Below are 27,293 nucleotides of genomic sequence, written 5' to 3'. Positions count from 1 at the left end.
AGCTGTACACGTTTTGCAAGTGATTTGGGTTATGGGCCGGAAGAAACTGAAGTATAGTAGGGTCCTTTGGTTCAAATTTACTGCGGTTATTGATGTTCTGCGAACTCGGTAGTTGCGAGCTGCACGCTGAAATTTGGTTTTTCGCTGCCGTCAATCAAAAATAATCAGTCGGTACCTTTCATGTTCTTGACTGGCGGCAGGGAAAAAATAAACAATTTCACAACAAACCGTTGGAATGTCTGAGTTCGCAGAATATTCTGGGTTACTTATCTACAATAATTGTCTACTGATTTCTTAACTTATAACGGGATTCTTCGTTCCAGCTTTAATCTTAGTCCTATACATAACTTGCAAAACAGTTTCAAATTAAGGTTAAGTTAATTAAAAGTAATTTTACACCCGCTCCTCGGGTTTTTAGATAGATCGTTGATTAATGATTGTACACAGCAAATCGGATAGGGCGGTTTTGGCCCCAAAAATGGGGCCAAAATTTTGACCCTATAGTGGCCCCCTTAAAGTAGGGCTATTTTGGCACTACCGGTAGGGGCCATTTTTTTAGCTCTGATTTTGGGACTGTTTTAGCTCCTTATATGGGGCTAAATTTTGACCCTAAAATGGCCCCGTGTGAAAAGGGCCATTTTGGCACTTCAGGAATTGGAGCTATTTTAGCTCTAATTTTGGGACTGTTTTAGCCCTTATGTGGGGCTAAATGCTGACCCTAAAATGGCCCCTTGTGAAAAGGGCCATTTTGGCACTTCAGGAATTGGAGCTATTTTAGCTCTGATTTTGGGGCTGTTTTAGCCCTTATGTGGGGCTAAATGCTGACCCTAAAATGGCCCCTTGTGAAAAGGGCCATTTTGGCACTTCAGGAATTGGAGCTATTTTAGCTCTTATTTTTGGGCTGTTTGAGCCCTTATGTGGGGCTAAATGCTGACCCTAAAATGGCCCCTTATTAAGAGGGCTGTTTTAGCACTTCAGAAATGGTAGCTATTTTGGCTCTGTTAGGGCTAAATCTTGATTCTAAAGCAGCCCCCAAAAATAGGGCTCCTTTGGCACTTCTGAAACGGTAATCATTCTGGCTCTGAATTTGGGGCTGTTTTTGCTCTTTAAGATAAGGGACATTTTCATTTTTGGCACTTATGTTGCAGGTATTTTTTTATGAAAACGGCTTTGGCATATTTAATATTCAACTTAAACATAAATAAAGCAGGACCAGATTTTTTTAATAGAAATTTATAAATCTTTATGTAACCTAATGTAACATGAATAAAAAAACTAGGCATAAAAGACAGTCTACTCTGAATATACCTAAGCAGCATTTACTCAGATTACTTTTTAGCCAATGCAATGCATAATGAATGAAAGTTATCTTGCATACTTTTCTCATGAAATGGATTCTATAATGCATTCCATAATAAAATAGTATATAGAATACAATGTAAATGCTGCTTAGGTATATTAGAGTTTACACACTTATTAATTCACATCTAAATTTGATAATATTCCAATAAGGGTGTCAACAGGCACAGGGCTTTTGTTATCTGTGACACCCATTAAGGTTTTTTCTAAAAAACAAAATATTTTTTCCAACTACATAATCAAGATTTAAAAGATAGTATGTCGCCAATAGGATAACTATTGCATCAGCAATCTTGTTTGTGGTAATTGTTGAGAACAACATGCCCTCTGCAGCCACATACATTAAATCTGAATTGTAGAGGTCATTAGCAACTATAATGACTGGCTGCCGCAAACCCTTGATGGCCTCATCCAGTGACTGATGGCCCTGTGAAAATAACAATTTGCAACTTTTTAAAAATCATTTCCTTATCATTGTGTAGGTTGGGAGGGGGGAAATATAGTATATCACCTCATAACACTCAAGGCTAATATTTTATTGCACTTACTGGAATGACCTTGATCACAGCCTCTTCATGATCCTTGTTTTGGATTCCTTTTCTATTTGGAGGCCTCAAGATCATTGAGGCCAACTTCAAGGCTGATCTTTCTTTGAATTCTAAAAAAATATTCAACAAAACAATGTACTAAGAAGCTGCTCATTATCTTTGTTTTCTCTCAATTACCTGATGAGTCATCATTCCTTTTTTTTCTTCTTTTTCATGAATTAGTTTTTTTAAAGTCATAATTTATTTATTTATATTCATTGATTAACTGCCCTATTTCATCATGGTCACTGCAGGGGGACAGAATGGAAACAACACAAAGGGAAAACATGGGAACAAAACACCCATGTCAACAAAATACCATGATTGAAACATAAAATATAATATAGACAAAATGAAGCCAAACTTTAGAAGAGAATGAAGATTTTGTTTGAATTTTCTATTGATTTATGTGATTCTGTTCCCATGTAAACTCACTGTGACATCAGTATGAAATAGGGCAAATAAAGGTATTTTGGGACTCTGGGAATTCATGTAAAACTTGCATTCACAATTCCTCCAAAGAAAGAGGTAAATATGAAGTGGAAAAAATTATAAAGTTAAAAAATGTTTCTGTTTTACCTTCTTCTTGGCATCCACTGTTAATGACAGCAGTCATTTCCAAAAATATTTTTTCATGTTTGCTGTTCTTTTTGGCATAGCTTAACGTCCGGCAGCTCCAAACATCTTTGAAGCTGCTCTTCATCTGGGTCGTCAGGTCTGGATTTCCCATTACTCTTGCAAAGTCAGCTTTAATCTGTTAACAGATATTTAAAAATAAATAAATTTAGACTCATCTCTCTCATTGAAGAGTATTCAAACTGCTAAATAAATTTGCTACATGGATTAGTGAGAGGTAGAAATAGATGTGGAGAACATAACCTGAAATCAAACTGCAGACAGCTATTATTTTTACAGGTTTAGGTCCACTAAAGAAGCAACTGAATTAGATCCAATTAGAAGTTATAAGTTGATTTTATGGAGTAAAGAATCATCAGAGAACCCAGAGAACAAATATTACCCATGCTTTCTAAATTGTTTGAAGGTCCTGATAATTACACATTATCTTGTACACTGTAGCTGATTTACACTTACATAGAGCATACTCTGGACAGGTGGGAACATGTTAACAATTTCTTTGAGAGGCTGTTGCTCAATGGGAACCATCTCTCTTCTTTTTGCGTAGGTTCGGTTCATCATTTCTTTTATGTTGCCATGGTCCTTTCTCGTCTTCTTCCACTCCTGCTTTATTGCAAGGATTGTACCCTTCACTTCTTCTTCACTTTGATCATCTGTAGGGACCACCATCCAGGGTTTTTGTTTGGAGAGTTTTGGATTGAGGCTACTGGCTGCTTTTTCTTTTGTACGTTCTGTGTCTTGGTTGGTTCTTTTGAGCTGAAGCTTTTTAAACCGATTCATGATCTTTACTTCAAAGGCCCCCTACATACATAAATGTATATACATGTTAATTGTTGGCAACAATTGGTAGGTTTTATCTAGACAAAATATTTTTTGTCATCAAAATTAATAATTTTACTGTTGACACACTAACAAACCCACTTGAACAAAACTAATCAGAGAATCAATCAGACTATTTTCCTGTATTGAAAGAATGCCAGTTTCAAACAATATGCCATTTTATTTTTCCATTAAAACTTTTTTTATATAGATTTTTAGTGATTTTTGGCCCAGATAGGTTAATTGTTGGAATGTCATAGTAATAGGCACAAGGTTGTCTATCTTAAACATGTGCTACCATGTTCTAGACATGCATATTTACATATACCTAAGTTCTTAAGAAAAAAAATTAATTGCATTACACAATTTTACCTGAAAATGTAATCATATTTGCTTACCCAAGGCTTGGCATCTTTGCTGAGTTGAGGGGCTTTCAAAAAAGGATAAGTTTCTACAATTAACTTAGCCACAGCTTCTCTTTCCCTGATGTTAGGGCTTCGTGTAAAGTTTTGCACACTAGTGCATATATCACGCACCATCTCATTAATGAGGTTTGGGGCGAGAAAATTATTGGCCAGTCCAGCCTCAACAGCACATGAAAACTAAAAATAAAGAATTGGATCATGTTAGTAAAATGAACTTATGAAACTCACATTTTGGGTTTTAAAACAGCTTGCCATTTCAGGATATCAATAAAGTTCTCCAACCCCCACTCTATATATTACTTTAGCTTTTCTTACTTATGCTGTATGCTAGATATAGATAATAAATAACAATATCATCCTCAGGCCATAACAACCATAAGCCAGATTCTTATCAATAAAGCAGATGAGTCCATAACCATATATGATATATTTTGCTGATTGTCTGAAATCTACTAACCCTATTTGGTAGTTTGTAACTTTTCAGCCAATCTACCTGAAATATAATGCATATTTAAAAAAATTAGTAATGTCTGACAATGAGGGCACAATTATTTCACTATATTCCTGGACTAATTAGCTATGGTTTGCCCTTTTGAATGTTGGCAGTGCTTGCCCAAGAGAGAAAAATTAGATTTTTTCCTGTCCTGACATGGGATACTTGACTGCATAGCCTGCCCATGTAGGGGGATATTTCCACTGCCCAGGGGGTTGAGGTCCCTTAGTATTGACCAATACATACATGTGAGAATTCAATAATAGAATATATATAATATTATATGCATGTATTGTAAACAAGAATCTTGAAAATAGTATTCAAAATTCAACTAATATCAGGAATGTGCAAACAATACTATGCATTCAAATGCTCTTGATAATTATAGTTGAATATTTCACAGAATAATATTATTTATGGAAGTATCATGGATTGAACAAAAATGTTTACTATAAACATTTGTTGCTTAAAAACACATTTATTTCACAAACAGTAATATATAAAAATATAATTTCTAACTTAGTAGTTTTCATTTTTCAAAATATTGTAGTTATGCAATGAGGCAAAAAGATATATGATAAGATATATTTATGGATTACTTTCGAGCAATGACCTTTTTAAGCATAGTTCATTTTTTTCAATGTCTTTCATGCAGATATATAGTATAAATTAAAATAAACTGAAATGATTGATTTTTAAAAACTGGTGATTACCAAGGCAAATGCTTTATATTACAGAATTTAAGTGCTGGCATAGCTTCTCTGCAGTTCGTCTATCAAGTGGGTTTCTTCTCATGCATGCAAGAGAAATATCAGATAGAAATTCAGAGTTATGTACTTTCTGAACCTGCCTTATTAGGAAACCAAAACTATGCAAATCACTTCGGGGTGATTTCTTTGCAAGGCCATTGATCACCTCTGGTGCAATGTGAGGATAACGTTGAAGATAAATACACTTGTCTTCAATGGGCAAGGATTTGAGAACACAATCTTTGATATCTGGCCTTATTAAAATCAACTATCTTGGGTATGAATGCATCATTGCACATTGTAAGTACTATATTATCAGCTTTCAAATCATCGTGAACTACTAAATGAACAGTCAAATAATGAAGTGCGTCTGCACAGCTAGCTAATATTGCATACCACTGGTGCATTTCCTCACTTAAATTTGAGGTGGTTAAGACAGACTGAATTGTCACTGGCAATTTGAGAACATCTGGTTCAGAGCAAAGCTCAAACACTATTTTTAGGGTATTTTCAATGCAAACTCCAAAGACAAATGGGAAGCATTTATGTGATAATTGCTGTACAATCTGCACTTCGTACAGTATATCTTTTATCTCAACAGTGTTATTAACATATTCTTTAACAGCGACATAACACTTTGATCCAGATGCATTAAACTGTGTTAGCTTACAAATACCAAACTTGCCCTTACCCAGAACAACTGCACAGCCCTTTTGATCTATAACAAGCTTAAGCTGATTTGAATTGATTCTTCGAACTAATTGGTTACTCAATGCTCTAAAATGTCTTCCAATTGATTTAATTTTTTGAATATTTTCAGTTTTGGTCCTTAATTCCTCAATATTGCTTTTTACTTTTAAGTGAAACTTTTCATTAACAGATTTTAAGCTAGAATTCTCCTCCTGTAATTTAGAATATTGGATTTTTTTGAAACTATTTTTCTTATCCTTTTGTTTCTTTTTTCTCTGTTTTCGTCGCTGTCTTTCTCTAAAATTCTTTTCTTCTAATTTAGGGTATCTCAGTTCTTTGAAACTGCTTTTTTTCTCCTTTTGTTTTTGTTTTCTCTGTTTTTGCTGCAATATTTCTTTATTAATTGAGATTTTGTGATCTTGATCCTAAAACAAACGAAATACTTTGTGTTACCTCATGCACACAGACAAAGTTCCATACCTAGGCACTTAACCACACACAAAAAATGTGCTCCAGAAGCTATAGCAAGCCTCTATCACATTAGGTGAGGTACCAAGTGAAAGGTATAACTTTATGCTCAGTGAGCCTCCAAGGTATTCCAAAGTATAAATTATACCACTTTGAAAGAAAGTCTAACCAAATTGCACTTAGTACAATAACAAAAATATGTTAAAGATAAAAAAAAAACAACAACATGCAAACCATGATGCAGTCATTCGTAGCGTTCTAGCCGGCTTTTGAGGAAATAAATTTGGGAAATGGATATAAGTCTTTAAATGCCTCCCTGATTCAACCACGTACAACACAAATTATAACTTACCTGATAACTCGAATTAGAAGGCATCGGAGTGTTCCTTGGACGCTTGGCCTTGGGCGTAGACGTTTTAGAGCTGTCTACATCAAAAACGGCAGCAGACGAGTTGGACGAGCCGGAGGAGCTGTTTGTCATATTCGAAGTCGTATCATTTTCACCATCTTCGTCATCAGATTCCAAGATAGCTGGAACAGGCCTTTTCCTAGGCAGGCTTCTTGCTGCTGGCTGTCCTTCATCGTCAAAAGTCTATGAAAAAAAAAAACATTTAACATGAATAAACGTAATCGTACTGAATCACTACTGAATCATGAAATATACGAATACGGACTTTGTACTTCGAGCATGCTCAATGCGATTTCTGATTTTTCCCGCCATAACTTGCACGTGACTAGATACTGCAACCGCAAACAGTGCGCTCGAATTTCAGAAAAGAATCAGTAAATTTTACCTCCTCTTCAACAGTAAACATTTTAAAATATTCTTCTTTCTTCTTCTTCTTCTTTTACCAATAATAAGTGGAAAACATTTATATCTATACTAGAAATACATACCTTGCCAGTTATTTCTACCCACGCGCTAATGGCGGCGCGCTTCTGTTTGAGGGACTTCAACATGTCCCCGATTTCCACTCAATTTCCCGTCGATTTCAGCATCTTAAAATAAACCATAAGAAATTAGTTGGCATTTGAAGGAGATAAGATGAGTTCTGAAACACATGAGCTTTGTTTGCAGTTGTTTGAGATGGACCGTCATGCACATCTCTAACTTCTCTATATACCAATAGGCCACGCTGGGGCCAATGACCCCAAATAATCGATCCTATTTGCGTGTATCATATTTTTTCAAGATGGCGGATTTTCGAAGCTCGCAAGGTATCATGGGAGTAATCATTCTCCGATTATAATTTATGCCTACATTCTGTAGGAAATCGTGGGGCCTGGATACTAGATAGCGTGTTTTGGCGGTCATTTTTGGATTCGCCGGTAATTTAGCTTCAAAACGATATATAATTCAGGGAATTTATTGAAATTTTTAGTTTATTTTAATCAAATGATAGGAGCAGTATTCACAGAAGCTGCTTCAGAAGAAAACAGTTCAAGGTGAGTATTTTTTTCGGTCTTTTTTACGGCCTTTTGTTATGTTAATTCGAAATTCACAACCATACGATTGTAGCGTGGTATCTAGACAATGAATATTCATATTCTCATGCTGATTTATTTATCTACAAATAAATTATACCACAGCGATTTATCACCTACACCAGCTCCAAAGAAGGCAAGGTTCCCTCTTGGCGCTTATGTTAAGGAAAAGAAACGTCAAGAGAAGAAATTGTTAAATGAGAAATTACTACTGAGTCATGAACTTGCCCGAGAAAGGCTAGAATTGGAGCAAAAGAGACAAGAATTGATTCAACTTACTAAGTCTATCCATGCAAAGGAAGAGAAAATCCGAAGAAAGAGGAAAAGGGTGAGTATTTCTGAACGCTATAAGACAATTAATGAGCTTAGATTCAGCCCAGCAATCGATTTTCTAATTTCTTTTTGCACTTGTGACTTACACCTGACAATTAAAAAAAAAAATTTAGATCAATTCTGAATTATCATTAAACTTATTTCCACGTTATTATTTAAATCTCAAACGAGGCTCTTTTGTTTTAGAGAAACTGCAGGTTGTGTGAACATAAATTATAGACAACAGTCTACTAACACAGGATAGACTGTCTTTTACATGTAATTATTGTTTTATTTTATTATTTTTTTGTCATTGTATATTTTCTAAGCATACATGTACTAATAATATATTTATTTATTTATTTTTCATATTTTGTATTAAATATAGGATGAACAGCTTGAGGACATTACTTGTCAAAGACCAGCCAAAATTGTCAGGTGTCCAAAAGTACCAAGTTGCATTCTGCCCCAAAATAGTGATAAGCTGGAGCTCTCTTCAGCCCAGTCATTTAGAAGGAGACAAAGGACATTAGATGCATTGAAACCGATACACTGCTCTGGTGGCAATGATGACCAAAAACCGGTATTGGATGGCTTGTGGGCAACTCTTGCTGCTACAGCTACAAAAGATCAGTTGAAATCCTATCTTTTAAAATCTAAACTGTGTGCTACTAAAATAATACCCGATATTGTAAAGACAAATGTGAAGGAATATCAAAGCAGCAGAGAAAATGAACTCAGGAGTATAAGGGTTTTGTATGAAGGTGGGATAATGAGCAAGAGGAAGTACTCAACACTTAGAAACTGTTCTGATGTAGTCAAGGAAGCAGATGCAAATAGCAAGGTTGAGTTTATGGCCGGGTGTCAAATACCCAAGATAATACCTTACAAGAAACTAATGAAGATAATAAATGGATTAAACATTGGTGAAGTAGAAAGCTTAGAGAGCCTTGCTGGTGTTCTAGGTGTAGATGTAACTGTGTCAGGTGTTTATAGGCCATTAAAGTCATTCCTGCTTATGTTGGCTGATCTCTATTTGTTGGTTAATGAACATAACCAGTGTCTTCATTGGTTTCATGGAAGAACAAATGTTTTCTATGTTGCTGTTGGTGCAGACGGTGCACCATTTGGCAAAGATACAACTGCAACTGGCAAGTATATAATTATTTCATACTGATAATAATCTTGTTTTGGCTTTCCGAGTTCCATATACTTTCAAAAAAATTGTACATGGGATTTAGCTAGATATATATATTTTTTAATGTATATGTCTTGCAACCTATAGGTTAGAGTGCTAGCAACAAATCTGTGAAACAAAAAATAGTACTACTTATACTACTAAATAATGTTGATTAGACAATTGAAAGCAAAGTATTTATTTAAAACTAGCACCTAGTTTGTACTTGGAATCTAAGGTGAATTCAAGGATTAAGTGTGAGCACTCTACTTAAGAAATCTACAATAAATAACCAAAATATGCCAACAAATGTGTTATTATATATATATTACATGTATTTATTATTACTGTTGAAGTAAAAATAATTTTGATTGGCAAAAAACCCTTTATTACTGCAAGGTATCTTGATTGTTACATTTATTGTACAACTGAGGTTCCCAATTTAATGATTCATATTTCATCATGTTTTCAATATGTTGTCGTTGCTGTTAATACCATTAGTAGAGTGCATGCTCTTAATCCGTGAAACATGAAAAATAAAAATAAAAAGTGATAAATAATGCTAATTGACCGGTTTCTTATTGTCTAATGAATGAACACTATTTGTTTCATAGATTAACTGTATGCACTCTATTATTATTGTTTGTTATTTTCTTGCAATTTCATTATTATTCAAATGCAAACAATATACTTAGGGACTTGTCAAAAATTTGCAGTGGGAGAATCATACCTTTTTGAGACCTTAAAAAGGAAGGGTCATGAAAAAACAGACCTTGAAAAGGGGAAATTTTCCTATTTTAGGCCAAATCCAAGGGTGGGGTCACATAATTTAATTCCTATTGAAAGGGGAGGGTCCCTTATAATACTCTTATTTACTGGCATTTCTTTCTTATACAGTGAAACCCCATTAACCCGGCCACCAAAGAGAAAACCAAAATTGGCCGTCTTAATGGGGTGGTGTAGAAGGCGGGTAAATTTTGTAGAAAATGTATGGGTTCGGGCAATAAACTTTTGGCCGCAGTAACGGGGTGGCCGTTTTAATAAAAATATTAATAAAAATATTTTTTTTGGATAGCATATCTTGTGAGTTTCCTCAATCTACTTCAACGAGTTCAAAGCTGCAATGAAAATCACCTATTGCTGGGAGCCAACTGTGAAGAAGACCATCCTTTACTGAAGAAGTATACAAAGTACTTGGCTGATGAAATGGAATCAATTCAGAATAAAAAAATTCTGACTAACAATGGTAATGAGGTTGTTTTCATTTTTGAGTTGATTCCTTCAGACATGAAGTGGGTTTCCTCTATGTCTGGCGAACTTAACAATGCTGCAACCTATTTTTCACCCTTTGCCAATGTTAGTCAAGACACCAAGGGATTGCGGAATGGTAGCATTGGTGATGATACTGCAACATGGCAACCCTGGAACTACAACGACAGACTTGATGTTGCCAAAAAGGTAGAGGCCTATAAAAGAACATTGAAAGATCCAGAAAATAAGCAGAGATCAAATGTCACCAAATATATTGCCAAGAACAAGTCAAGGCAAGAATTTGCCCCTCCACTTGGCAAGTTTGTTGATAAAATAAAAGCAGAGCCCTTGCATAATACTAATAATGCTTGGCAACACTGGTTCATATTGCTCCTGACTTTGGCTACTCATTGTTGTGATAAGAACTTTCTGAAAACTGTGAGCTCTATATCTCACATTCCAAGATCATCACCACTGGTGAAGTTCTTGGAATGTATTAAGAATACAGTAAAGTGTGGCAGGCTGTATAAAAGTTACTGTAGGTGGTTCAATGAGAAACGGAAAGGTGGAGCATCCTTTGCATACAGATTTACAGGCTTGGAAGCAAAAAGGTTCTGTTGGAACTTTACTGCCCCAATCAATATCCTGCTAGAAGTTCCCAATCTATCTAAAGGTTCTTTTCTTAAGTTGCATACATTAGCATTTATGGGAGTTAAACTTAGAGATGCAGTTTCAATATATACACAAGTAAACATTTCAAATCAAAGCCTACAGGAACTAGACCAACTGTGTAGATCTTATTTCAATGCTGTTTCCTTGTTGTTAAAAAGTCCAAACCCTACTGTGTGGACAATTGGCTATGCAATTCCTTTTCATTCTAAGCAGCTTTTTGATACCCTAGGGTATGGCCTTGGTTTAAACTCCATGCAAGGAAGAGAGGCGAAGCACATTAAGCTGAAGCAATATATTGGAAATACATGCAGTAGCAATAAAAACCAACAGTGGTGGACTGTTTTTAGGCATGAATTTGTTAGTATGGTGTGGTTAAGAAAGAAGGATCCCTGTAGTGTTAACTATACTGGAGGAAAAGAAAAAGCATCTGACTCATACATTCCACTAAGAGTTTCAAGAAAAAACACACGATATTGCCATTGTGGTGAAGCAAAATCAAACCCCGATGATGAAGAGTGCCATATATGCAGTAGCCATATCATGAAAATTGTAAAGAAATCTGTGAAAGATGGAAAGGTGGACCCTGCTTTACACTCCTTTTTTGAATGAGCTGCCAAAAACGATTGGAGGACTGGGCACTAGTATCCTGAATTGAATTACATTCAACTCTTGCCCTAATAATTAATTAGTATGTTAAAGTGTATTCCACAGGTATATGAAAACCACTTCAATGTGCCATTGTACTTCAAAACCATTGAAGAGCACAGACAACACAATTAATTTTGTTGACTAGAGTCATTATATCCAAACCTTAATCAAAAACCCATTGTTCTTGGAGTTACTTTGGACAGCAAGCTGTGTTATAAAGAACAACACAGAACAACTGAAGGAAGGCTACAAAACCACTACAGCTTTGAAATGAATTACTCACTTTGTTACATAAAATAACAGTGATTTTTTAAAATATAAAACATGAAATAGGTATCTAAGCTAAATCAAAACAAGTACTAGTGTTTTTTTTATATAGGAATATATACTCTTTATTTCATCCTGATATATATTATTTCATAATAATTATACAAATATTTGTATACTAATGCACCTTAATTCAGAAAAGATTGTTGTTGAAAAGACTAGTGTAGAGTGTTGCGCCTGGACTGAAGGAGCATAATATTGTAATAAGCACAAACACTCAACCTTTTTCATGACAACCAATATTCTTCTCTGAATTAGGTATATATGATAACAAATTAACAGTCAACAATTTAAATACCTCAAATAAAAAAACATGATCCAAAAGGTCTCTAAAAATCTATAGTCATTTTCAATAAACCCTTGAAACAAATCCTAATATTTACTAGTCAAACACAAAAGAGAACAGTGACATACAATGTAAGTGGTTACTATTGTATATTACTTTAGGCATTATTCCACAGGCTTAACAAACTTATTTTATAATATATAGATGTCTAAATATGTATAGATGAAACTTTGAACACTGAGTGAAAATATAGCCTGTGTCATATCCTGAAACTCTCTTGTATATCAATATTGTTTTCAATAATTTGATTTGCACAGTTTGTCAACTAGCCTGTTGAAAATAAAGTGCTTTAAAATATTGTATAAACTCTATGATAAAAGCTTAATTTATGCTCTATGCAATAGAGTGCAAACACAATACATGAAATTCTGCTACAAATATTTTGTTCAAGATAGTGATGGTACATGAAAATTATAAAATGTGTTACTTAGAAAATAACTTGGCAGCTTAATGTTTTTTTTTTTAAGTACAGGAAAATAGCTGAGCTCTTGAGGCTTATTTAAACCAATGACTAAGCACACAGCACAAGGTCACTATTTCAATAAAGCAAGGAGTGCATGTTATAAATACACTCTAGTAATCCATATACTTTCATTTGACAAGGTTTTTAACCATATTCTAAGACAGATCAGATAATGAATGCCTGTGCCAGGGCAATTACATGTTTCATAAAAAATAATACAAGGGAGACACTATTTTTCAATCCCATATTACATTGGCATTCATTATATCTATCTTTTACAATATAAAAGCTCGCCTTAATGCTGTGGAATATCATTTTCATTCCAGTATCCATAATGGAAATGAACAGACCAAATTTCTTTGTTTTTGTAAAAAGTGAACTTCAGTGGCATTTCCGGTTTTACTACAACCTCACATCGTTCCTTTGATGCTCGCCCATTAACATATTTCACAAGAAGATCTTCTTTAGCACAAACAACACCATCAAGGTTCATTTTGTCAAAGACAAACACAGCTTTCTTGCTACTTGTAAAGTTGATAGTGACACACGCATCTGTTTCCTTGAACGTATGTCCAAAGTTATTACGCTTCACCAATCGATTAGAAATAACCATGAAGACCTCTTCAGGGACATCTATTACAAACTCTCCTGTCCATGGCGAGACAGTGTTAGGTGTAGGCTTTAGACGATTAATTATTTTGTCATGGACCTTTTTAAGACAGCGACAGACCATTCTCTGAGTGCTTACTAGTTGCTGAACGTCCTTGTAACGTGTTCTTGATTGATATTTTTCCTCAAGAACCTCAACACAATGCTCAACTTCACGGAAAAACCCCGATATATCAGATAAACAGGTAGTATCGTTGGTTTGGGACATGTAATCGAGCTTTGTACTCGATAAAAGTTGCTTCAAAGCCGTGCTAGGTGGTTCGTCTCTAAACAGTTGAGCCGCCATTTTGAATTTAACCCAAAATGCAATGCGCGCCCCCAACGATCGATTGAGAGGGGTCATTGGCCCCAGCGTGGGCTAACGTAAGCTTAAGATTTACCTTTGAAAGCTTTGACGATTTCTTTGTCCAAACCACGGGACTCCAACAACTCTCCCAACTCACTCACTGTTAGATCTGTGATCTTTTCACTGAGTTCCATATCGATCGGGCAGTGTATATTAGTGATGAACTCACGCGGTCAAGTACTCCTTACAATAAAGCGGCTCGAAGGAAAAGACAGAATCATCACACGAGTCACCAATTTATACAAATCTGGAATTGAAATCTGGAATTTGTCACTGACGCGTCAAATTCTCAAAATTCCTCAATTTGGCGAGAAATAACCTAGCTTATTGAAGCAGAAAGCTGGCAGAGTAAAACTTTAAAAAAAAGATTTGAGTAGTAGATACTTTTATTTAAACAGGGTTATCCTATCAGTAAAATACAATAAATTTACTGTTATCAACAGGAGCCCTAACTAAAGAAAAATAAAACAAAAGAAATAGACTAAAATATTTAAGATATGAAATTAAGCTAAAAACTAACACTAATAATAATATCAATAAACTATACAATATATATACTAAATTTATATACATACATACATATAAACATGCAGAGTAGGATGTACACAAGCAGACACATACACATACACATATGATACAATTGATATATGATAAGGCAGATAACATCGTTGGCAATCCGTCTTATGTCAATCAACTTTATTACGTGAGGTCACGAGACCAAGCGCGCGCTTTTTTTGACTGCCGCGTCGACAAAGAGCTCAAATAGAGGAGATACATCATGAAGATGCCTTTAGCATGCTCTATGTGCGTCTCTTTTTTCTTGACCCTTTCTCTGTTGAAAAACCATCTTGAAAGGTATCATAAAAATGAAGACAACTTCCACATTGTCTGTCAAGCTCCTGGCTGCTCTAAGAGCTATGATGATTACGAGGGATACAAAACACATTTGCGTAGAAAGCATCGGGACATAATGCACAAGGTAATTGATGATCTAGGACCGCCACACGGTGGACTAGAAATATCAGAAAATCCCTCCACTGATACCAGTAACGAGGAAGCAGGGGACCAAGAAGATTCGTCCTGTTTAGGGCCTCAAGACAAATCTTTCCGCGAAGTACAACAAGACGATATTTACTATGAACAAGACCAAAGAAACGTTTCCGGTGATCGACAGTATGACGTTCTTAACGAGGACACTGTAAGGCGATTGAATACGGCGTATTTGCTTGGGACCAAAGCAGCACACAAACTTACTCAGAGAACGGTTGATTCTGTTGTAGCAAACACTACATCAATTGTACAAAATTCCATCTCGTTATTGAAACAAAATTTATGGAATAGACTTGATACTGCTGGGGTAGACTTTAGAGCGGTTCCAGGACTCCAAGAATATTTTGACGACCTTACTGCTATTGATAATATTATTAATAATCCTTTTCTTGGAGTTGAAACAAAATTAAAGTATTTTAAAATTATCACATATTAAATTGTTACATGTGCTATTTCTCATTTATTGAACATATTAGGTATTTAATTTATGATAATTTTGTGGAATTGAAGTATAAAATAACGAAATTATTTTCTTTTTTTGTGCTCCATCCTCAAGTGTGGTTTAAAAAGTTTGACCAACCATATGGGGACCAAACTGCACTTATGTAAGAGGGCCAAATTAGCTCCTATGATGTAAAGTAGCCTCTTAGTCACCATTGATTTTAGTCTACCATAGGGCCAAAACAGCGCTTGATGTCCGAGGGCCAAACGAGCTCTTGTAATCTAAATTGACCCCTTATGCCATTTCGGCCTTCCATGGGGCCAAAATGACACTAGATGTAATTCTATCAAATTTACACTTGGACAGCCAAGATGCATTTCCCCCCTGATCTGGCCTAGTTGAGGGGGCCAAAACAGTACTGATAGACCCATACCAAAATGGCTTCTGTGGAGCCAAAATGGCATTTTGTTCTATTTTGGCCCTAGCCTGGGCTAAAATAGCACTACTTTGAAAAAGCCAAAATGGCTCTCTGGGGCCAAATTGGTCTTCTCAAATTTACTGTGTAATTGCCCTACTTCACTATGACGTCACATCAAAACAATCTATTGTTTAAACGCAAAGGATCTTGGTCGTCGGAGGGGGTCAAATCAGTATTTCCTTTTTATTCATAAATAATGCTAATCATTCTCTTCTCTGATTGGCTAAATATAAGAATTCTGTTCTGTGATTGGTTCTTTCAAAAAGATGCCATTAAAAGCTCAAAAGGATGCGATTAAGAGCTCCTAATTAAGGATGCGATTTGGGAATTAATCGCACTCCTTTGAACCAATCAGATTGCAGGATTTGGTAGTGATTACAAAAAGGATATGATTACTTTAAACAACATTTTGAAATTCTTTTGTTTTTGAGCAACTTTGACGCTACAGCCAGAGATTACAGATCCTCATTGAGTAGTATAGGGAATGGGGGTTCCAGCGCAATCTCAACACGGGGTAAGACCCGCGTCAAAAATCCACCTACGGACGACCCCCACTCCAAGTGTGGTTGAGGACAACAGCGCACTTAAATATGTTAGTCTATATATGGAGTGCGAAGAATGTAAGAGAACTTTTAAGAAAGAAGCGGATTTGAAAAAGCATTTGAAAATGAAGACGAAGTGTATGAGCAGTTATGATTGTGGATGTGGTAAGAAGTTTGAGACTAAGGTTAAATTGTTTTGGCATTGTCAGGACTGTGAGTACGACTACGACGACCTAAAAAGTGCTTGGTATTAGGTATAAAATATTTCCTATTATATAGATGGAATCCCAAAGCAACTTCAGCACGGTGTCAATACCCGGTAACGGTGAGATTGACGTTAGACAGTTTTGGCGTCAGTCAGAAAGGAAGGTTAAAAGGACTCTCCGAAAAGGTATAGAAGAATTAGGAGCCCTGAAAGCGAGCATAATGGTAGAAGTAAGTTTGTCAAAAGACGAGGTAATGACGACAGCAATGTTGCGATCAAAGTCGTTAGTGATATTAGAATCCACGAATCTGGATAGGTCACTCAGTGAAGCCTTAGAAGCAATAATGGAGTCGCTGTCTAACTACACGAAAGAAGGATCGGGTTGGACAGTAGAGGAGGTTGAAGGAATAGAGATAAGTATAGCCAGGTACGTACCCATACGAGGGGGGAGTTACGTACCGCTACCAACGTGGGTAGAAAGGAAGAAGGCTATTGTAAACGTGAAGAATGAAGACAATCGATGCTTTATGTGGGCAATCAGGTCTGCACTGTATCCAGCAGAGAAGGATCCCTGTAGGACAAGTAAGTATCCCACAGATGATTTAGAGTGGGATGGTGTGGAATTTCCCATGCAGTTGATAGACATCCCCATATTTGAGGAAATAAACGATCTAGCAATTAACGTTTACGGAGTCAGAGAGCAGACGATAGTACCGTTAGTTCTGTCAAAAAGTAAAGGAGAGCGCATACATTTATTCTACCACGGCGGACACTACTCATGGGTTAAACACATTAGCAGACTATTCTACAGACATACTAAGCACAAAGGCAAAAAGTACTTCTGTGACTGCTGCTTGCTGTCATTTACATCCTTAAATGCCCTAAAGAAACACGATGAGATCTGCCGCGGAGTCGAAGAAGTGGCGCAACGGATCCAGATACCCACCAACAAAGAGCTTTCATACGCAGACCATCAAAAGCAGATGCAGGTGCCTTACGTGATATATGCAGACTTTGAAGCGTTGATAACTAAGGAAGAGCAGAAAAGTGGTGCCACGAATAAGGTGGGATTACACGAGATCTGCTCCTTTGGTTACATAGTAGTCAGATCAGACGGTAAAGCAAACCCTCCTGTGATTTACCGAGGTAAGAACGCAGCTAATGAGTTTCTAGAAGCATTGCGAGAAGAGGAGGGGGAGATTAGAGAACAATTAAGACGTCCAAAGAAGATGGAATTTACCAAAGAGAACCAGGAGGCTTTTAACAAGGCAAAAAAATGCCACATTTGTCAACATACGCTTCTTCAGTTTGGAAGACGAGCCAAGAAAGCGTGGGATGAAGATGGAAAGTATCTAGGAGAAGCTCATTTTAAATGCGGGAAGTATGCTAAGAAAGGTGAGAAGCCGGGAAAGCCCTCCACGCACTGCATTCACTGCCACAAAGCATTTGTTGAGGATTTCTATGTGGATAAGGTTAGGGATCACTGCCACATCACGGGTAAATACAGAGGAGCGGCTCATTGGAAATGCAATATAAACTTCAAAGTAAATCCAGACATGGAGATTCCGGTGTTCTTTCACAACCTCCGCGGTTACGACTCCCATTTGCTACTACAAGGAACAGACGGCTCCGACGTCAAATGCATACCCAACAACAAAGAGCGCTACATGTCCGTAACTGTGGGTAAGCTAAAGTTCTTAGATTCGCAGCAGTTTATGGCGGACTCCTTAGCAAACCTCGTAAAGTATAACACCAACTTTCCCATTTCCAGTCAATATGGCGCGGAAAGGAAAGGAGTCTACCCATACGAATACATGGATTCCTGGGATCGATTCAAAGAGTCCCTACCACCCAAAGATCGCTTCTACAGCACCCTAAACGAGTCCGGCATAAAGGATGAGGAGTACCAGCATGCGTTAGACGTGTGGGAAAAGTACTCCTGTGAGAACATGGGGGACTACCACGACATCTACCTAAGGTCTGACGTAGTGCTGCTTGCAGATGTTTTCCAAAGCTTCAGAAAGATGGCTATGGAATATTACGGATTGGATCCCGCTAATTTCTACACGGCTCCTGGGCTCAGCTGGAGTGCTTTGTTAAAGAAAACAAATGCGCAGTTGGATCTCCTAACGGAGTACGACATGTATCGGTTTATGGAAGACGGTATTCGTGGCGGCGTATGCGGGCCCAGCCGACGTTACGCCCGCGCAAACAACCCCTTAGTAGAGCACGACCCAGAGAAACCAACCACATACATTTACTACCTGGATGCGAATAACCTTTATGGTTGGGCAATGTCACAGTACCTACCTGTGAGAGACTTCGAATGGGATCCAGTGAAGCCGATAGACTTTTACATGCAGGTAGGAAAGGAGGAAGACAAGGGTTACGTCTTAGAAGTGGATCTGGAGTACCCAGAGCGCCTGCACGACGAACACAATGAGTTCCCCTTAGCACCAGAAGCGATAGAGATACCATTTAAGCAGCTAAGTCCGCTGCAAAAGCAAATGTGCCCTGGTTACAAACCGTACAGGAAACTAACTATGAACCTGATGGATAAGAAGAAGTATGTGGTACATTACCGCAACCTGCAGTTCTACGTGCGACACGGAATGCGCGTAGAGAAGATCCACAGAGTCCTAAAATTCACGCAGGAACCCTGGATGCGCCCCTACATTGACTTTAACACGCAAAAGCGTACCGCAGCGAAAAATGACTTCGAGAAAAACCTCTTCAAACTGATGAACAACAGCGTGTTCGGAAAGACAATGGAGAACATCCGCAAGCGCGTAAGCGTAAAAATAGTCAGCACCAAAGAGGAAGCAGAAGCATACGTGTCACAGCCAGGCTTCGTTAGATACGTAGAAATGCTGAACTTCTACGTGATTCACATGAAAAGGGCAAACCTCTTACTAAACAAGCCCGTTTACACAGGCTTTACGGTGCTGGATCTATCGAAGCTGCTTATGTACGAGTTCTACTACGATAAGCTTAAGCCAAAGTACGGAGACCGCTGTCGCCTCCTGTACACAGACACCGACTCCCTAATTCTAGAAGTGCAAACGGAAGACGTTTACAAAGACTGCCTCCCCGACATAGACGAGTACGACACCAGCGGTTACCCGAAGGAGCACTTCCTTTACTCTGCGAAGAATAAGAAGGTAATTGGGAAGATGAAAGACGAAATGTTAGGAAAACCCATAGTAGAGTACGTGGGTCTGAAACCAAAGATGTACAGCGTGCTAAAGTTAGACGGCGTAGAAAAGAAAGCTAAAGGCGTAAAAAAGTACGTGGTTAAGAAGGACATTACGCACGAGTCCTACCTCAACGTATTACAAACACGCAAGGAACAGCGGCATAAGATGAACAGCCTTCGCAGCTATGGTCATCAGATACATAACGTCACGCAGGAGAAGGTGTCACTGTCTGCATTTGACGGTAAGCGATGGATGTGTGATGACGGAGTGCATACGATAGCATTCGGACATCACACGATAAGCAGTTCTTCCATGACGAACCCACGTGTGGGGCCATCGTGAAGATAATACAAGATGGGCTGACCCTTCTTAGCTATTACGCTTCGGATCTGGTAAGTTTCCAAAGACCAATTAGGATCCGTAGCTCTTTTGGATCCTCCTTCTAATTCACCCGGTCCGTAGAGATATCGGACCGTGACATTACCTAATTTTTTTTCATGGGGGAAGACCGCCCTTGAACTTCTGACGTAGGACTTGTGTTCCACGTGTTTCTTTTTTATGGCATCCTTGGGTTTCATTCCCGTAGCCCTGGCCGCCTCGTTGTTCAAAGCCGCGATGACCTGGGGGAGCCGCTGAGTCCATTCCCTGTTGCGCTTGGAGGGATCTTCCAGCTCTTTCCAATACTGGTACCCAAAGAGACGCTCGGCCAAGGTCTTATTGAATCTTTCGACGATGCTCTGACCCCTGTGGTACTCAGCTTCAGCTCTCCTAATCTTAGTGTCGTGGTCTTTCAGGGTTTTGGTAACCACGCCCATGAACTCCGTCCCCGCATCCACTTGCAGCAGCTTAGGCCATTTCAAGACGCGCTTATAAATCCTACCTAGGGCTTCTGCGACTTCCCCAGAATCCTTGCTGGTTATGGGTTCGGCGTCCTTGTATCTGCTTGCGATATCAACTACGGTCAAAGCGTATTTATAGGTCTTTCTTCTCACCTTGTCGTGCGGTAAGAAAAGCAAATCCGCCTGATGAACTTCATTAGGGGCATTTACGGTAAAGCTGGGCCTGGGAATGTACTTAGGCACGGGAAGATAAACCTGCCAGAGGGTTTGCTTTTTTAACCAATTCTTAGCCGTTTCTTCTGATACCCTGGCCGCGGTCGCGAGTTTCTTGATGGCCGACGCTCCTTTCCAATAGCCTTCAGGCCCATAGTAAATCCTTTTGAGTTTGTCCTCTACGCGGCCCATTATATGAATTCCAGGACGAGATTGATTTGACGTCCATTGAAATCCACCGTCTCTCCGTCCACTTTAATGGTGATGTTTATGCTTTCTACCAAATTAGACAAGTCATAACTCAAAGAAATGGGAGTGTATTCTTCTGAGTCAAATGGATTACCTTTGGGCAGAAACTTGGACATAAGAGAAGACTTTTCTCCATTGTTGTAACTATGGACTAAATCGCAATAGACTTCGTAAGAGGATGCGACTTTCCATTTCACAGGTATGGCTGTGTTGGTAATCGTCTTGCCTGAAGCACATAATAAAGATCCCAATGGGTCAGACTTTCCAAAAGTCATTGAATAATTTGACATATTATGTTTGAGGGTCATTTCGTGCGGCAATCCTGTGGTGAGAGTATAACCGTGTTTTGCTAATTCCTTGGCCAGTGTGATTGGTGTGTAATGTCCATCGGGCAGTAATACGGCTTGATAGTTAGATCCTCCTGTATGCTCAGTGACTATGCCCCTAATCAGGTTATACCAAGAATTGTACAAAGAGCAACTTATGAGCCTAACCTTATGGGCTTTGATGGGGGGATTCAGATAAGTGGTAAAGTCATTCTTGTCGCTTTCCAAAAAGACGATCATATATTTCAGGAAACACAGTTCCCTTCGTTAGAGCAGATACGCCAAAGCTACGCCTCCCGCCAGCCCTGCGACTCCCACGAATACCAACTCACTATCTTTTTGTTTCTTAGAAGGCTGGTAGTAATTCTTGAACTGGGGCTTTCTCAACCCCGTCAATGCCGCGGGGTGTGCTTGCGCATAAAGTTTAAAGGCGTAGTCTGTGTTTTCAAAGTTCTTATCCGCCTGCATCTTGTCTTGGTAGTTCTTATCCAACCAATCCCTGTAAGCTTGTCTTTTTTCGTTCCAAGCTGCCACGTCCCGCTGATATTTCTCCAGCGCTAAGTCGTGCCTCTTCCTTTCGGCAGCTAAATCTCCGCTTTTGTCACCTCTGACTAATCTATCCAAATACTGACCACCATAATTAGCTCCAGTGAATGCTAAAGCTGCAATAACTCCGCCTACGACTACGCTAGCCATATATATTAGAAAATCACACCGTAGGCAGGTACTTTTCCTTCCGTAGGTAATCCTTTACCATGATAGCCCCGCCTACGGCAGCGGTCATCTTAGCAAAATTAGCGAAGCTCTTGCTTGGGTCTTCAGTAAAGTCTTCTTTGAGCACTTTCTTACCTACCCAACCAATACCCGCAACGATGGAAGTAATAATAGCTGCTTCTTCAACAGTTTTCAACAACGCGGTCGACATTATATTACAAAGCGAGAAGGAAAATCTAGGTCGCCGCGGGTGATAAATCTACTCCATTTCAGGGATCTTACTTTTTCTAACAGCCGGTTCCACAGGTGCGTGATATGTTGCGGCCTCCCACTTTACTTTTGGCTTCGTAGCCCGCCATTGTAAGTAGAGGCTGCCTGCTGCTATAGCGACTCCTAACGCGCCAATGACGTATCCCGGATTAATAAAGGATTCCTCTTCTTTTTCCTCCACCTTTTCTTCTTTTTTGGCTTTGTTCTTCCTATTCATCTCCGCGAGCTTCTTTCCGGCAGCGACTCTGCCCGGAGATTTAGCCTTGGTAATCTTGGTATCTTCTACGGGAGCCTTTTCTGGTTGTTCTTCGGTGCCACTCATCTTATATTAAGGGACTTGAAGGACTTGACAAGTAACTTGATGACGACTTGACAATGACTTGGCAATGACTTGACAACGACTTGACTAAGTACTTAAGGACGACTTGACAACGACTTGACTAAGTACTTGAGGTGACTTGACAACGACTTGACTAAGTACTTGAGGCGACTTGATCAGGTACCTCAGCAAGTGCCGCCTGGAAGACCTTTTCGACTTCTCTGTCCTTCTTGAAGTCCTTCCAAGATGTTCCGAAGGAACCTAGTACCTCCTTCAAGTCAACGTGCTGAGCCACGTGCAAAGCCGCAGAGGCGACTGCCATTAACTTACCGCACTTCAAAGACAACCAGCCGCAGGTTATCTTAAGTTCTTGGGCGATGACATAGTCCTCGCTTATGTCCTTCCGCAGTTGCTCCACGTCGTCTATGGGCAGCGCAAGTCCAAGCAATTTAGTCGCAAGTCGAATAGCTGAGTCTGCTACGGCGTCCGTGGTCTTACTTGCAAGGGCGGCCTCGTACCTCTTATGGAACTTCTTAACCTCCTCTTCTGACAACTTATTAACCTGCTCATGGGTAAGTTCCTTGCCTATCATTTCTTTACACTTCCCAGAAGACACAAGGATGTTAAGTTGTTCCTTGAGGTTACTTTCATCTAACTGCGTGGGGACTTCATCTAAGAGCTGCTCAATGTCCATATACATTAGGAATCATAGATTCCAACCGTGTAGGGAAACCTCAAAGAGAAGATCATCTTGGAATGTTGGTACGTTTTTAGGTGCCGCATGTATTCGTGTAACTGTTCCTTGGATATCTCACCGCCGTAGTCGCTTAAGATGGTTTCCAGGTCAGACTTGCTCGGAGTATAAAATACGACAAGTGAACCTATGTTTTCCCTGAAGGGCTTAGAGACACTGGTAAGCTGCTGGGAAAGCAACCAAACGCTGATATTGTCGTGTCTGCCGCTAAAGGCGAGTTTAACGAGCTCTGACGTGCGTCTTTTTACGTCATCCCCACAGGCAATGTCATCCAGTATGAGGAGTGTTTGCGTGTCCTTGGGGAATTGCTTGTGCCAAAACTTCAAATGGCTGGATAACTCGTTAGGGTCTAAGATATCTACGAAGAAGTCGTCGTCTTTCACTCCTATGCCCGTCCAGGTGCGGTTATTCACGTAGGTGGGGCAGAGCAGCACGATGTAGTCGAAGCGGTATCTAAAGGGTCCTAATAGCTGCTCCACTACGAACTGGGTCTTTCCGCAGCCGGTGGGTCCTACTATCAGAGCGTTACAAGGCATGTGATCTGGGTTCATTTATATCCCTTCTTTCGAAGGGAACTTGTTCCCTGATATATAGATGGAGCCAGTGGAAGCAGTGCAAAGAATTGTCGCCGACGCAAAAGATAAAAGAGACACCATAGAAATGCAAAGGGAGGAGATAGACCGGTTAAAAGAGCGCGTGCAGGAGTTGTACGATGAAATGTGCGGTCTGAAGCGTGCAGAACGGTTTGGTGCGCTTTTGACGATGGCGACGTGGGCTAAGGAGTCCGTTAAGGACTTTATGCGATATCCCCTGTAGAATGTTGACGTTTAGGTTAAATCTTTGTTAAGGATGCCTGGAAACTATTTCAAAGAGTGTCTCAGAATGTTGACGTTTAGGTTAAATCTTCGTTAAGGATGCCTGGAAACTATTTCAAAGAGTGTCTTAGCTTTACTATTTTGAATCCTGCAAGCGCCCTTCAAAAAGGGGTTCTTATTTTTATTTATTATTATTAAATATCCTTAATTATCCTTAATAATAATAAATAAAAATAAGAATGGGATTTGAGACTCTTTGCACAAACCCTACTTTACTATTTTAAGCCGCCTACTAACCATTACGGGCTTTCCAGGCATCCTTAACAAAGATTTAACCTTATTGTCAACATTCTAAGGCACTCTTTGGAATAGTTTCCAGGTATCCTTAACAAAGATTTAACCTAAACGTCAACATTCTGAGACACTTTTGAAATAGTTTCTGGCCGTTAAGGACTTCATGCGGTATCCCATATAAGGGTTATTAAATCCTTATTATATATGGAGTGTGAGCGGTGTAACAAGGAGTTCAGCAGCAAGCAAATGTTAAAATACCACCTGGAAAAGAAGGTATGCGCTAAGAAGGCACGCGAAAGACGTTGTAAGGAGTGTAATCGCCTCTTTAGCAGCGCGCAAATGTTGGATTACCACGTAGAAAACCGCGTTTGTCTAAAGAACGTATGTGAGCGATGCGAGGAGGATAAGAACGACGAATGGCATCGACATCGGTGCCGCGGCAATTACGACCTACTGAGCGTAGCCTGTGAGGAACACGGCGACGTTGCTGCACGATGTTGCCCAAAGGAAACCCAAAGGAAGTTAACGCGCCGGAAGAAGGAAATTGACCAGCGCTTTGCGGAGTTTGACTGCGTCGAAGGCGTAAGGTGGGAGGATAGAGAATATTGGGAGGCAACTTGTGAGCGCTGCGGCTGTCAAAGAAGTGACCAACATGTTTGGCAGTGCCTTTACGACGGCCAAGGCGGTTTTAAGGAGTACTTAGATCGCTTTGAGGCCTGGCATGCCGGCAATGAGGCGGCAAGGAAAGCCCGTAGAAGTTAGAAAGGACCTAAGATAGTAAGATAGGGTTTGCGCAAAGAGTCTCAAATCCCATTCTTATTTTTATTTATTATTATTAAGAATATTCGATAATAATGAATTAAGGATATTTAATAATAATAAATAAAAATAAAGACCCCTTTTAAGGGCGCTTGCATAATCTAATAATAATAATAATAAATAAAAATAAGGACCCCTTTTAAAGGTATATGCTAGCCTACGCAGCTGCCTTTCTGGGAGGCATTCTAATTACCCTTTCAATATATGGACTGTATTACTTGCGAACTACCTGCCGACTGCATTACCCCTCGTAAGCCGCCGCGTAAAAAATACACCTGCCTTCATTGCGACAGGGTATTCTCCGAAGGATCCTTTGTGGGGCATTGGTGCTCCGCGGATCCTAAAGCGCAGCGGACTTTAGCAGACGCGCTTAACTACAAAGAGGAGATGGAGTGACTCTTCTTTCAATGTCAAACTTCCATCGGCCATTTACCTTACCATAGCTGCGTAAGTGGGTGAATTCCTCGCCCTGAATTACGTACCGCACGCAATCCGGCGCCCAAAGGGAATATTCCTTGCCTTCTAAGTCTTTGAGGACTAACCGTAAACGGTCGATGTCTTCGAAGACGACGTAATTTTTTATTTCGTATGCTTTGCCGTGGACGAGATCACGCCAATGAGTCAAGTTGAGCTTCATTATACCTATGAAATATTTTTAGGTGCGTTTTCAAAGTGTCGTAGGATTTGAACCGCTTTACGCAGCCTTTACAGGGAATACGAATGCCGTCCGCATAATCCATGAGGGCACGACAGATGACGTCGTAATCGTTGCTAACCATAGTTAGGTAACCATTTACGTCAAGCTGTGAGATTTTCTTAGATTGCTTCGCGGATAAGACGCCGTTTCCTTTTGGGGTTTTCAACTCAATACACAACCCGCGGTATTTCTTATGCGCATTTAGGATCAAAAGGTCGGGTTGACCGGCTTGGTAGCCTTTTCGCCAGCAGGTTATTCGCTTGCTGTCTGAATCTTGAAGTTCGCCAAGACCCGGCGCTATGATGAATTCAGGGTAAAACCTACGTATGTAGTCGACTACCTTCGCGTGTAGGTCGGCTTCATTTTCGATCTTAAATACTAACTTGTTTGGGCCGTCGAAGCGCTTGTTCATCGCATATTTACCCGTCTTTCTCAACGCGGGTAGGACTTCTTCGAGGACCCAATCTTGGAATTCTTCTGCCTTTGCCATCTTCGAGGAGAATATCAACTGATACAATCCGGATTCGTTCACATACAGGGAATGTGGGTGTGAATTGGAAGGGAGGCGATTCACCTCCATTCTAAGTTCGCTAAGCCTTACCTTGTATTTATCGCGAACGTGCACCTTAATTGCATCTTTTGGGCGCTCGTAACCCAATGCGGCCGCTACTTCCTTTGCTTTGAAGTACAATTTATCGCCTTGCACGACTTGCAGTTTCGTACCGTTGCTTTCAAATACGCGAAGCATTGTATATTCAAGAAATATTTTAACATTGACGACTTCGTTCCTCAGCCATCCTAGTACGCGACGCTCTTTAGCTGATTCATTTCTACGCTTAACTGCGCGTCAGACACGACGAAGACGTAGCAGTTTATTTTATCACCGTCGCCGGCACTGGCGTTCTTGGTGCGTTTGATCTCCAATGTTATGCCATCCTGCGTATTTACTAGACGTAAACCCTGGCCATGTAGGTCTTCGTCGTTAATGGTGCGCATGTCAATCCACAGCGCATACTTATCCTTAAAGAATTCCTCAGGGCTAATTTGGTCGCCAAACTTGCGCATGGCCTCTCTGTACACGTCTGCGGGCTTTATCCCCTGGGAGTAGACCTTGTTTGGGACTCCGTTTATGTTGACCCCCACGTTAG

The 27,293-nt window shown here is 39.4% G+C and overlaps 3 protein-coding genes across 4 annotated transcripts; 1 reads left to right on the top strand and 2 right to left on the bottom strand.

Annotated features, from left to right (window-relative positions):
- Positions 1-1,202: 1,202 nt before the first annotated feature.
- LOC116296675 (uncharacterized) lies at positions 1,203-7,358 on the bottom strand. Of its 2 annotated transcripts, XM_089038272.1 has the most exons (8): positions 7,124-7,334; positions 6,579-6,818; positions 4,284-4,319; positions 3,800-4,003; positions 3,039-3,383; positions 2,526-2,700; positions 1,908-2,017; positions 1,203-1,786 (listed from the first exon to the last, which is right to left on the bottom strand). In XM_089038272.1, exons 1-8 carry the CDS (start codon positions 7,184-7,186, stop codon positions 1,538-1,540), a joined length of 1,422 nt encoding a protein of 473 aa, XP_088894398.1. In that variant the 5' UTR covers positions 7,187-7,334; the 3' UTR covers positions 1,203-1,537. The 2 variants fall into 2 exon arrangements, 1 of the variants encoding a protein (XP_088894398.1); XR_016121389.1 differs by lacking the exons at positions 1,203-1,786; positions 1,908-2,017; positions 2,526-2,700; positions 3,039-3,383; positions 3,800-4,003 and adding an exon at positions 5,033-6,183 and having other exon boundaries at positions 7,124-7,358.
- A 264-nt stretch (positions 7,359-7,622) lies between these two features.
- On the top strand, positions 7,623-12,168 carry LOC148906297 (uncharacterized). Its single transcript, XM_089037736.1, has 4 exons — positions 7,623-7,672; positions 7,817-8,039; positions 8,412-9,174; positions 10,276-12,168. The coding sequence occupies exons 1-4, from the start codon at positions 7,623-7,625 to the stop codon at positions 11,730-11,732; spliced, it is 2,493 nt and encodes an 830-aa protein (XP_088893862.1). The 3' UTR covers positions 11,733-12,168.
- Position 12,169: 1 nt separating this feature from the next.
- On the bottom strand, positions 12,170-14,455 carry LOC148906296 (uncharacterized). Its single transcript, XM_089037879.1, has one exon. It carries the CDS (start codon positions 13,917-13,919, stop codon positions 13,203-13,205), a length of 717 nt encoding a protein of 238 aa, XP_088894005.1. The 5' UTR covers positions 13,920-14,455; the 3' UTR covers positions 12,170-13,202.
- Positions 14,456-27,293: the final 12,838 nt, after the last annotated feature.

Source organism: Actinia tenebrosa, unplaced genomic scaffold (assembly GCF_029948245.1).
Source record: "Actinia tenebrosa isolate PJP-AT-01 unplaced genomic scaffold, QUT_ActTen_1.0 PGA_scaffold5__44_contigs__length_20552954, whole genome shotgun sequence".
NCBI classification, from domain to species: Eukaryota; Metazoa; Cnidaria; class Anthozoa; order Actiniaria; family Actiniidae; genus Actinia; species Actinia tenebrosa.
Note: the sequence above shows the minus strand (reverse complement) of the source record. Positions and strands in the feature narration are given on the sequence as shown.

What these genes read in the sequence shown, in the direction of transcription:
- LOC116296675 (XM_089038272.1), bottom strand. Translation starts at nt 7,186, where the DNA reads ATGTTGAAGTCCCTCAAACAGAAGCGCGCCGCCATTAGCGCGTGGGTA. An exon ending in GGGTAGAAATAACTGGCAAG is followed by an intron (nt 6,819 to 7,123) that starts GTATGTATTTCT and finishes TTTTTTTCATAG; the next exon opens with ACTTTTGACGATGAAGGACA. An exon ending in GTTACAAACTACCAAATAGG is followed by an intron (nt 4,004 to 4,283) that starts GTTAGTAGATTT and finishes CTTTATTTTTAG; the next exon opens with TTTTCATGTGCTGTTGAGGC.
- LOC148906297 (XM_089037736.1), top strand. Translation starts at nt 7,623, where the DNA reads ATGATAGGAGCAGTATTCACAGAAGCTGCTTCAGAAGAAAACAGTTCA. An exon ending in TCAGAAGAAAACAGTTCAAG is followed by an intron (nt 7,673 to 7,816) that starts GTGAGTATTTTT and finishes ATTATACCACAG; the next exon opens with CGATTTATCACCTACACCAG. An exon ending in TCCGAAGAAAGAGGAAAAGG is followed by an intron (nt 8,040 to 8,411) that starts GTGAGTATTTCT and finishes TATTAAATATAG; the next exon opens with GATGAACAGCTTGAGGACAT.
- LOC148906296 (XM_089037879.1), bottom strand. Translation starts at nt 13,919, where the DNA reads ATGACCCCTCTCAATCGATCGTTGGGGGCGCGCATTGCATTTTGGGTT.